The sequence below is a fragment of the Argiope bruennichi genome, chromosome X2, assembly GCF_947563725.1.
Source record: "Argiope bruennichi chromosome X2, qqArgBrue1.1, whole genome shotgun sequence".
Classification (NCBI taxonomy): domain Eukaryota; kingdom Metazoa; phylum Arthropoda; class Arachnida; order Araneae; family Araneidae; genus Argiope; species Argiope bruennichi.
This window is the reverse complement of record NC_079163.1, coordinates 90,645,780-90,658,903: the sequence shown is the minus strand read 5'-3', so window position 1 is coordinate 90,658,903 and position 13,124 is coordinate 90,645,780. Positions and strand designations below refer to the sequence as shown.

General features: G+C 30.1%; 1 protein-coding gene across 1 annotated transcript in view; it reads right to left on the bottom strand.

The window, feature by feature from the left end:
• Window positions 1-7,540: 7,540 nt before the first annotated feature.
• The window catches only part of LOC129960943 (cytokine-like nuclear factor N-PAC), a 32,839-nt gene continuing 27,255 nt past the window's right edge, over window positions 7,541-13,124 (bottom strand). The window contains exons 6-7 of the mRNA XM_056074699.1: window positions 10,037-10,246; window positions 7,541-8,395 (exon numbers count right to left, since the gene is read on the bottom strand). Coding sequence (XP_055930674.1) covers window positions 8,243-8,395; window positions 10,037-10,246 — 363 coding nt within the window. The 3' untranslated portion in view covers window positions 7,541-8,242. The remainder of the gene's footprint in view (window positions 8,396-10,036; window positions 10,247-13,124) is intronic.

Genomic DNA, 13,124 nt, shown 5'->3' with positions numbered 1-13,124 from the left:
GAAAGAGGGAGCTGAAAAAAATCATTAAGCGTTATCTTAATATGTGTTGGAATCCCTGGCTTCCTTCTCCGAATTCTTGCCTATTGTTGGTTTTCTTTCTTGATGCATCCGATAAACAAGCTTTAAGGCCATGTTTTCGAATTACCACATTTAACGCGTGGAGAGACAAAACAAAATGCTTTCTTCGCACTTCCCGTGAAAAATAAGCATCAAGCAATAAATATTAGTAAATATTTCTTTCGCTAAAAACAATGGGATTGCATATGCCAAGAAAGAAAAGGGGGGGGGGGAGGACTATCTTAGCATATCGACTGCTATGGAACTCACTGCACAATTCAATCTACAGGGGTTGTATGACTTTTCCGTACAGTATACTTTCCGTACCAATCATAAAACTGTCAATTAATGATCTTGTTTACAATGTGGTTGTGTTACTGATAAGAATCAGTTCTAGAAAAGGTAACAACATTTTAAACGTTATTTAAAAGTATCAAATTTGGCGAAATTTAGCATGATGTTTAACACAATTTCGAATACTTAATGACATGTTGTTTAATAAAATTTCATACGTTTTGATACTATCTGACTACTTTCCACTTTGTTTTTTATGAAATATGAATTTCTTTTCAAGGAATTTATTCAAAAATGTATGATAAAAATCAACGACGAATGATATTTCTTCTCATATAAATACTGATTCCACTTCGAAAAAATAATCTAGATTTTAGTAAATGCATTACTTTACATAAATACAACCATTTGCATTAAACGAAAGATTTTTTATTTCATTTGTTTTTGTTTTGTTTCTTCTTGATTCGTTTGTTTAATTCAATAAGTTCGAACACTGAAATATATGTTATTTAAATACAGCCAAGTAAAAAAAAGTTGTTTCTTTTAAGTTTGAAGTATAATTAAATGAGGTTAATGGGATTGGAATGATTTCTAAGGAGGAAATAGTTGCAAAAGCAATTAGTAAGTAGTAAAAAAAACTTTCATCGACAGAAGTTAAGTTTCCATGTTATATAAGTTTTATAAAAAAATCAGTTTCAGGGAAGAAACGCCATTACAAACTTAAAATTTTCTGTTTATCATCGTAGATTTAATTTCAATATTGTTGTATTTTTTAAAAAATCTGTAAGGATAAATTATTTGTTCATTATATAATTTTTCATTTTGTATATGAAATATTGCAAGTACACAGTGCATAAGAACAATGCAAAAAGAAACAATCTATTAAAACCGAAATACATTAATACTTTGCTAACTAATCATTTGCATCTGTGAAAATCTGTAGATGTTAGCTGAATTCAAATTTAATTTTCTTTTAGATGCACTATTTATTAAACCATAACCCAAATCTACTGTTGAAAAATAAAACAGAAAAAAAAATGATTTTTACATTAATATATGTATTATATATTCTTCAGAAATTTTAATTTTTTTTAAAGATCGTGAAAAAGAAGTTCTGGTAATACACTCTTCAACAATATACATCTACACTTTTATTGCCAATTTTTACTGATTAACTATGTTTTTTTTTTTCTCATCTTTCAAACAATGTAATTATTTCCAATTTCAGAAGAATTCAGAGCCGTTTTAAACTTTCCAGTGGCTTTGAGGTAATGAAAATCTCGAGGCCCCTTTCTCACTCCAAATTCTTTATCGATTTTAATTTAATTTTTATTCAGCAGTTTTAAGTAGCAAATTTTGAAAAACTGCAGTCGCAAATCTCTTCCTAAAAAGTCCATTTCAATATTTCACATATAAAAAAACTGCACAGTTAAAATTTAAAATTAACTTTAAGAAAAATATTTAGAACAAAAGACAACTTTCTTTAAAACACTCTAAATGATATTGTAAAAGGAGGGGACATTTTTTTTAAACTTTAAAGATCCAAATTTTTTAGAATTTTAAAATAGCATAAAGAATAACTTGTAAATGGTCATTAGGAAATTGTAATGGTACTTAAGTAAAAGTTCCAAAATTAAGTTAATCAATACTTGATTTTGACTTTAAATTTGATTGCTCGGCCCTCTGTCATTAAATGAAGTATAAAGTAAATAACTTTCTAAAACTGCTAAAAATTTTCAAAAGCTGAGGGGCTCCTTGGCAATTGCCAACTTTGCCTATTTAATAATCCTGCCCCCCCCCCTTAATTAGTATTATTTAAATAACTCTTTCGACTGTTGACATTACAGCTCCCGCATTATAGATTCAAATCTCTTGGGAATTAAATCATATTTATTAGAAATGGCTTTAAGGTTTCGATGTGCCCATTGATTCAGACGTTCTTAAGCAATTTTTTTTCGTGAAAACAACGTGCATGTTGCAGACATTTTGCTATAGAAAAAGTCTGGTTATCTCACAATGAGACCATAGTTTGAAGAAATCCAGTCAAGATCAATATAAGATTTCAAGAGCAAATTAATTTAGAACAATAGTTTTTATTAAAAGAAATAAAATCAGACTTCTGTTATCACGCTGCAGGAGAAACTCTTGCTGTAACATTAAAGGAGTTTTTGAAGAGATGTTTTATTTCCTCAAAATTATATGAGCGAACATTCACTTTTATTTCTCTAATTTACTTTCAACCATAATACATGAAACCTTGATAACATCTTCAGTGTATTTCCGTTGTAGAAATTTGTAATCGTGATATTAAAATGAAATAAATCATTTCCTATTAATATATTGTTAATGGTTGATGAAAATTTCAATTGTTTTCACAACAAATCGTTCTTTCAAAAGTCGTACACTCTTTTTATCTTCATTATGCTTTGCATTTGCCCAATTTTCTGTTTTTCTATCTATAATTTATGCACATAATATTTATTTTTTCAATTATATCAGAGGTAAAATCAGAAATATTTTAAAATGGAGGTATTAAAAAAATGTCCAACACTGCTTCATTCTGAAGTTAAATCTCATTCGTAAATACAAAAAAAAATATCAAAAAAATTATTACAAGCATACCTAATATTGAAACCTACTCATCATGGAAAAATATACTTAATCTTTTTATTCTGGTCACAACAATAGGAAAAAAAAAAAAAAAAAAAAAAAAAGGAAATATTTGTAACAGTAAGACAAAAGACAAGATGAAATATTCATGGGATCGGTTTTCAGTTTCTTTTCAACAATGCAAAATATGTTTAAAATATTTCAAAAAATTTATTAAATATAGAAAGAAAAATTATACAGTAAAAAATTTGGTATCATTATAAAGATAATTTTTTGAAAATTACTCTGAAAGTCACTTTTCTACCCTCCAAAGTATATATTTGCCAAATTTGATAGGCATAAGTCAGACGGTCTAGTTTGTACTTAGCCAGCACATACATACTGAAACAAAGACATAAGCTTTTTCCTTTTGTTTGAGCATCAAAATTTAGTTAAAATACCAATATATTTTCCCGCCAAATACTCTTGCCTACAACTAACATGTTTTTAGCAAACCTAGACTAATCACTCCCTAACCTCTTTTTTTTTTTTTTTTTTCAAAGAGCTACGCATGCTTTATTGGTCTTTTATGACCCGTATGGGAATGGTCCGTACGGATCTGTCTCACTACCAACCTCAGGCATCTTTGAAACTATGGAAATGACAGAATTGCAAGCTAAGCTGTTAAACCATTTGCTTCGTAAATAGTGTAACTAAATAAAAAATGATCCCAACTCAATCATTTTTTCAAACACGAATTAGATTATTATTGTATAGTATCCCTATTAATGCGTTGATATTAACCAAATGCTCCAACTTTTTTTTTTGGCAGCTATTACCAAAATTCAGAAATGAATTGATGCACAATACATAACTTGTGCTTAACTATCATATTAAAATGACATAAGATGTGACAAAGGAGATAGCAAATATATCTCGGAAACAAAAATCACAGATTCGATAAGTATTTTCGAGCTTCAAAGTATTTCACACATAACATAACATAACGCCATCCTGTGCCCCCGGTGCCTATAACACTAAGTTATCTAACCAGTTGGATGAGCACAAGATGGAAGGGAAAAAAAAAAGAAAGAAAGAAGATAAAAAGAAAGAGACGACAGACCATCCAGGGTTCTCCAGAGAGAATCACATTGGTGTCAAATCCTATATGACTATATTCAATTTTTTGGTGATGTAATAACTGGATAGAGGGGAAAAGAATACTTAAACAAATGGTGACTTTGAGTTGAACTTACAGGGAAATGAGATTACTAACTGAAAAATTGATAAATTACATTGAGAATATCTGTATGACATATATTAGCATATAAGTAATCACTAAAGAGTCAGAAATCTGTGGCGTCCGTCTGAATCCTGTGGTTTTGATTTCCTTCTCGAGAACTGCACTTTTGAGGGACTTTTGAAGTTATAATTTCGGCTGATTTTGACATGTGGCATTTTGGTCTCAGCTAATGTGTAGTCTTGAATAGGTCTTGGTATTTGTGAATATGGTTTACTATGGAGTGGATCTTGCCACGTGAAAGGGTATTCGATGCAACTCTCCTGTACCATTCTTCTTCGAGACTGGTTTCTGGCTTTCTCATGTGCCATGACAGAGTCAGTAGGCATTCGGTGGCATAGTGAATTGGGGATCCTATCTCCCCACAGCTACAGTAAGGAGAGTTGGCCAGATGGAATCTGTGTAGGTATGTCGGGAATGGACCGTGTCCAGTGAAGAAAAGGACATCCGTTCTGTACCAGTTGGCAGCGTATAGAGAAACTTTCGGTATTATATTGAATGTGGAGCGGCCTGTTTCGCCTTCTTCCCATTCCTTTTGCCATATTGTCATCATATCGGTTTGGAGGATGTTCTTCAGGTGACATCTTGGGAGCTTCATTATATTCCGATCTTGATTAGCATTAGCCGCTGTTTTGGCTAGTTTGTCAGCCGCTTCATTCCCTTCATAGCCTACATGTGCCTTGATCCATGAGATTTTAATGTGAGGGTTTGCAAGAAGAAGGGTAAATGTATCTCTTGCTAATTGGCTATTGGATTTTGGAGAACTTGAGGCTTGTATACTTGCTTTATTGTCGACGTAAATAGTAACTGGATCTGATGTAGGAAGAGAGGTTGCGTATTTGACTGCTCTGTTGAGTGCTAGTAATTCAGCTTGGAAGACCGTGTTTTCTTTCAATAGGCTGGTTGACCATTGGTGTATAGTCACTGCATCCTGCATGACACAAAATGCAGCCCCAACTCCTGCTGAGGATTTTGATCCATCTGTATAGATCCCGAGTACTACATTCTGAGACCCACCGTCTTCCAACGAAATTTGATGTGCTTGGAGATGTTTGGAAGGATGTGACGTCCAGCCCGTAGCTCTGTATTCATACTCGTGTGGGCTGATATGTGGCATATCATGTACGATTCCACGGAGTCTGTACAGTTCAGTCATTCTTGCCATCATTTGAAGCTTCAGATGTAGTGGTGGCAAGCCAAGGATAACCTGAAGTGCTGCAGTAGGCGTGGTCTTGTATGCTCCCGTAATTGCTAACAGAAAGCTTCTTTGGATGGAAGAGAGCTTTCTTGCTAATCTAACCGTTGGGTGAAGGCACCAAACTCCAGCTCCGTGTACAAGCATCCTTTCAATGACTGTCCTGTACAAAATTTTTCTGTGTCGAAGTGTTATCCCCCAAGATTTGCCAGCTATTTTGAGAAAATTGAATTGTTGTTGTTGCGCTTTCAATGCTAAATGCTTGAGGTGGGTATTCCAATTCAATTTATCATCAATATGGATACCTAGGTATTTAATGGCATGCGTCTGCTTTATTCTTTCTCCCTGCCAATAGATTCTGGGTCCTGCTACCCATTTACTAAACAGAATAAAGTTGGATTTCCCCGTGGACACTTCTAGATTGTTTATGTCAGCCCAGGATATAAATTGTGCTATTAAATAGTGGAATGTCAATTTTTTTCAAATATACAAAGCATTCTTCAAACGTTATTTTATATATTCCTCGATATGAACAGAAAGCGTCAATTTATAAACCAGCAACATTAGTACAATTCTTTGTAAAAAACTAAAATTTCCCAACAGTTTCCTTTTATATTTTAATCTTAGAGGCTAAATGCTTTAAGATGGAGTTAAATTTTTTTGTACGAATTTTTCACTCAAAAGTGAAGCAAACTTTTATTATTAGGATGGTGAGCTCAATTTTGAAATGAGAATAATTTAATAAAACATTTAACCCGTTGTATCAGCAAGAACAATCAAACATATTTCATAATTTTTGCGTGTTATAGATTTCCTAATGGTATTATAGTTAATAATTGATTCTTGAAATAGATAAGCATTCTTTAAAATGTCTTTTCTGAAATAACCATTCTCTTTAAAAAAGGACTGAATTAGAATCGCAAACAATTTTTATTAATAATGAAAACAAATCCATATTTTCTGATGGAACTCGTCAGGGCAACGACTTTAACTTGAAATTCCCAAATTTGACCAACAAACGTTGGAGAATCAAAATTCCACTTTAGAATTTTTTATAAAATCTTTTCAATCATGCAAATTTATTTATAATGCATTTTCACCTAAATTTTAAAAACAATTTTAATTGCAGTTTATAACATTACTTTTCATTGAAAATTTCATAGTATAATTAAATCGGACGTTTTACAAGTAAAAAAAAACGATATCCCTAATTAATAATTATCCTTAATTTTTACATACTACTTAATACACAAAAATCTCTTTAATGATAACTTGTCTCGAATTTCAATACTTAATTTTTACAAGTTAATTTTTACACTTTCTTTTGCTGATATAAAATACAGCTAATTTTTTTAATGTATTTTTGCTCAATTGTTTTTTGTCGATTATTCGGCTTTCTTCGTTCATTAAATAAAAATAAATTTTATTTAAACATCCTTTTTCAATTTAGTTCCAATTCATTTTTTAAATTAGAATCCCTTTTTTTTTATTTACTTCAAAATGATCATCTACAAAGATTATGAAATTTAAACAAGAATTATGCACGCCCAATATTTAAATATTAATAATATTACAAATGAGGAAATTTAATGACTCTCTTTCATAGTTTTAATGAGTCATTCTGCATAACACTAAATAGTTAAACATTTCGATCTGAATTACTAGCAGCATTAGATGAATTTCTGGAACAACGAATGTCTACCAACATTCCCACTTTGAACCAAAATTTTATTCAAATACTAATATATATTGCATGTATTTTTTTATTTTGAACCTTGGTCTTGGGACAGCTGGTCTTAAAAAAAATTCATGTAAAGCAAGTTTTTATTCTGTATTAGTAAACACAAAAATTTTTTTTCCCTTTAATGCGGTCATATTTTAAAAACTGTATCTACTATATAAATTAGAGGAAAATTAAATTCTATTATTATATTTTAGATTTGTTAATTCAGGAAAACAATAATTAATAAAAACTGTTGTGCTAATGAAGGAAAATTTAAGAAATGATTAAATTAAAGATTGATTAAAAATGTCAATAGAAATAATGAATTCCAAATATTTGTTCACAATTTATTTATTGTACAAATACACAAAAGTAGCACATTTTTAAACATTATAACACACATTTTTAAACATTTATAGCACACATTTTTAAACACTTGTAGCACAATATATAAACACTTGTGACACAATATATAAACACTTGTGCCACAATATATAAACACTTGTGACACAATATACAAATGCTTATGATACAGTATATAAACACTAGTAACTGTTAGTAAAGATATAGAGAAATACAAAACAATTTTTCTTAATATAAGATAATATATCATGTATGCAAGAATGACACATTTTTTGAAAATGTAAATTTGAATACCATGAGACAGTTTTTTTAAGTATGTAAATATAGAACATTGTATAGCAGTAAAATCAATATGTATAATGGATACAATTTATAGTTTTTATATCATTAAAAGTCACCGGAGTGAATGCAAACAATGATAATTAATATGGATGACTTTATTATAAAAATACAGAAAATTTTAAATTCGCACCATGGAATACAAGGAGTTTATCAGGGTGGCCATCATTTCTACTGTTTGAATTTCCCTTTTTTCTGGATGCATCTAAAATCTTCAAAATGATGTTATTTCATTTTATTTATTTATTTATAACACAATATGTTCTTAAATGTGTTAAAATTGTTTCTATTTTTTAAAAACTAAAATCATTGTAAAATAAAATTTACTACTCAACATACGAAACAAAAAATTATCGGCTGGCCACCCTGGTGATATATTGTTTCAACATTCGGGTGAAAGTACAGGTGGATCTTCTGGTGGAGATTCTGAGACAGGTGCTTCATCAGCATGGCTTTCTAAAGATGGCAGCTTTTCATCACACCGTTTAAGAAGCACTTTTGCTTCTTTTGGAATTATCTTTCTGTAATCCCGATACTAAAAATATAAAAAATATCACAATTGAAAAACAGTTAATCATATCAAATCAAAAAAAGTTTCAATTTTAAAAGAATTATTAAAATAAATTCTTTATGTCACAGAAAATATTGTTTTTTAATTCAATGCACAAATACCTATTCCATTCTATTTAAGGTATTCTAATCGATTTTGTTAAAAGTTTGATGCATTTTATAATTTGAAATAAAAAGAAAATGGATAAAATCAAACAGAACTGCGTGACATAGTAAAATGTCTGTACACTACATAATGATGTAGGTAGCAAAGCTCCACAAAAGCAAATTTCGGAAAGTTCACATTTTGAAATCGATGAGACCAAAATATCAATTACAAAAGGTACACAACATTACGATTTAATAAGAATACACACGAATGCATAAAATAAATGCCTGTCCATTGTTCAAAACATTAAAAAGAGATGCAAAACATTTTTGTTTTGTTCTGAAAATGCAAATAAGAATATGAGAAATAAAATTTTGTGAATAAATAATAAGTATTATGTTGTTACATCATTGTCATTACATCAAAATGCAAAATCTTGCAAATGAAGTCCTAATAACAGAAAGTTAACTACGAGTGCATTTGAAATAGTCAACATTGACCATATTACATATTTGCATTCTAGAATTGACCTCAATCATGCTCATCCCTATGAGTGTCAAATGATTGCATATAATAATGATTCAATAGTGTAGACCCACCCATAGGAATAACCAAAGGTTTGTGTGATTGGACGAGGAACTATTCGAAATTAAAACTACATCCTCATGAAGTTTGCACTCCGCTTTGTTGTGTTCGCAATATACAAATGCATCAATTCATATTATTATTCATAATAATGCTTTCTATTACTAAGCATTATTCATAATAATAGAAAGTGGCCATTTCCACTCAAAAATATGAGAAATAATTATATTAGAAATCCATAAATAGCAGAAATATATTTAAGTATTCTTTACTACAAAGAAAAATACATCAACAAATTGTTTCAATAAAATAACAAAAGGTGATAAATTCATTTTATCTCTATTAGCATATTCCCATCAGCATATAAAATTGTTTCAATACTGCAGTTTTAATGCAATATAAAAGTAACAGATATTATGTCCATTTGTATTTCGACTTCTTTTAATGTGATAAAGATTGCACTAGAAAAATTTTCGTTCGCTATCGGACATTTCGGTCAGTTCATGGAATTATTCATTGTGGATATGAAGTCTTTTATTAGTAAAATTGACGATGATCTACAGCATTGCCATTGATATTTTGTTTATATTCTTGTCTAATTTAAACAAGAAATATGAAGAGATGTAAAAATATTTAAATTTAGCACTGCATTTAAAAATTTTTTTTTAACTGATTTAGTAAAATAAATATTATGCTCTTGAATATAAGACACGTTTCTTAAAAGGCAGATAAAATTTTCAATCAAATAAAGACAACATTCTGGAGAATGAAAAGAACCAGAATCTAAAAATAGTTCCTCGAAACAGATTAAGAGGCGAAATTAAATTTAAAGCTCATAACAGATTTTCTAAGAAAACAAAAGTTCTAAAACATACCTTTAGCGAACTAAAAAACTAGAATAAAAATATAGCAGTTTAAATGACATATCCTTACATGAATAGAAATGATACAGGAACTTGATGATGAAATGGTAGAGGACGCATTGTCCTCTAAAGCTCTGGCAGATGATACATTGTCTTCTGAAGCTCTGGAAGAGGACACATTGTCATCTGAAGCTCTGGTAGATGACACATCGTCTTCTGAAACTCTCACAGACTTCTTACGTTTCTTATTCTTTGGTCTTTTTCTGCCTTTTCTATATGACTGTGAATAGATTTAAGCATACATGAAAAAGAATCTTTTTTTGTGTATAATTTTATTTCAATAAAAGACTAAAATAAATTTGGTAAAAAAGATTTCTAATTACAAAACTGCATTGATAAACATGAGTGAAAAATATTAAGAAAATTTCCGAATATAAAACCGATATGGAAATGTATAAATAGCATTATGGAGCAACTATATTACTTCCAGCTATTAAAAGTATTTTTACAAATGATCTAAAATTTAAAATATTATTATTTGGCTTTTAAAACTAGTAGTTCTATCAACATAAATGAAACAGTACAAAAGTATATTGAGCATGCAAGATTTGACACGAAAACAAAATAAGAATGATGATAGTATACACCAAAATAGGAAAATTTTGTAACAGTTTATCAGGCCAGAGTTGGAACTGGAATAGCGAAATGGTGCTGACACATAAGTATTATCTCGTTCGTTACCAGCCGGCTGAAGAGGAACTTGATATATGAAAATATGTAAGGAAAAGACAAAACACAGACAAGCAATTTTAGTCGCGATAATCCTTCTAGATAGTTTGGATGAGGTGACCCTATACCTCGATCTTCACATGCACTTGCTTTGTTTTGACTTCATTTAGCGCAGCTGCCTCAAAAATCTTGTACGAGTTTTCAATACGATCGGTAGAGGACCTCATTGCAAATTTGGAACTATAACACGTGTGTTTGGGAAAATATAAATTAATGCCTCCGTCTCCGGTGTAAGATATATCGAGGTTGTGGCCATGCCCATTTAAAACTTCTTATCATAATTTTGGTTTAATAAATGCAAATGGGGATTTGTGCTATTTTTGCACTTTGGTTCATTCCATCAAGTTCAACATTAGGCATCTTTTCCTGCTTACAGCTTTCATCTACGACCTGACAAACTATTATGAAACTCTCTGGTTTGTATAATCTCTTCTTTACTTTTGATCCTCTTTTTGAATCATTACCTGATAGTAAACGTATATTGCACAATATTGTATGACATTACACAATATTCGCAATAGTTGAAGACTGAATAACATCATATGGCACAATATAGAGTATCTGAGCCTTTCATAGCTGAGTTGAAGAACATTTTGCTTTGATAGAATATAAATGCAAAAGCATAGCTTTAGTAATAATAGAAATAACTAGCATTAAGAAGATGATAATATAGTGAAAAAACACACACATTTAGTTAACATTTTAGTTAATGCTAAAAACGAAAAAATATTCGCAGAGAGTATTCACAACCGAATAAGAGATAAGAAAATGCTTCAAGAATGCGGGATTTTTTTTAATAGGAATTTCAAAATTCTTGAATATAAAAGTGGAAACATCAGACTGATAAACTCTAAAATGTCTGTCAATTATTAAGAAATTTCACATAGAATGTAATTCCCCTTTAAAGCTTTCTTTGCAACTGTTCATTACTTTCACATCATTTTCACTATGCAATGGGATATTATCGGCTTGAATATTTGGAAAACCGAACTTCACTCAAAAAAAGTTTTTTTGAGAAAATATTTAGATACGAATCACATGCTGATTACATATGAATATTTTTCAATCTCACCTATATATGAACTAAGATTTAAATAAATAAAAAAATCATGAATGCATTTTTGCTATTGGATGAGAGCCGAACGTATTCATATTTGGATAATGTCATACTGCATCATCTTGAAAATTTTGAGTACAAGTAGATTATCATCCTACGGCAACAATGCAAGTATCACAAAGATTTACGAGATGGCGCTATATGACATTGTCAGCACGAGAGCAAATAGAAAAGGCTGTAATAGTTGGTATAAAAAATGTTTTTGTTTATGCGTATGTGTGTAAAATTGCGTTTTTTAAGAGAGGACATCTATATAGATAAATTTAAAAAGCGAAAATATTAAATATAAATACATAAGCAAAAAAACAAAGCAAAAAGCGCGACTCGAACCTAGAATCCTCAACACATGCGTCATTCATGTTGTTCTGACTACTATACCAATCTGCCCATACTTCGAAGCGGAAATTGCATAAACTTATTTTAATTGTTAGTTATAAAAAATATTCCGTGTGTGTAAAATTGCGCTTTTTCAGGAAAGACACTGATATATATAAATTTAAAAAGCAAAACCTTATCTAAATATAAAATTATACAAATCGTTAAAGCTGTTTCCGAAATACACGAAATTAATAAATTTATATAAATACAAAAACTGCTCGCTTAAAGTTGTAAGATACTTCCCTCTCCACATCTACTAGTAATAATAAATGTAAATGATTTTGCCATTATTCGTGTCTTTATTTTATTCGAAATTTTGCAACAGTACAACAGTTTTAAAATTATAATGCTGAACTATGACCAAGAATCGAAGTAGCGTTCTTTCGGTGGGATAGTCAGAGAAATATAAGACAATTGGTAATTCGGCCTGGAATTTTATGCATTCGAGATGGCCTTCCCTTCTCATTTGGAAGCTAGAACTACACAAAATAGCTGAACTTGTTAAATGTCAGTCAAAATTTTGGTAATTAATTTTTAGAGGCATAGAGAAAATTAAAAGCCCATATGACTCCAAAAGATTTATGTTTGAATCTAAATAATCAAAGACGCATTTTTTTTATATATATAAAAAAAGGTGTCCCAAAAAAGTAGAGCAAGGATTTATTTCCCTAAATACTACATATATAGACACATAATTAGAAAGTTTCATTAAATAAGGTGGGATATTGTATGAAAAAATTTTGACTTCTGTTTTGATAATAAGAAATTTAAGTTCTATATATTCCCCATAGTGCAAAAGTATCAATTAGTAAAGTGTGTCACTTACATTCATGTATGTAGACATAAAATTTCTCATTTCTACCTACAAATTTTA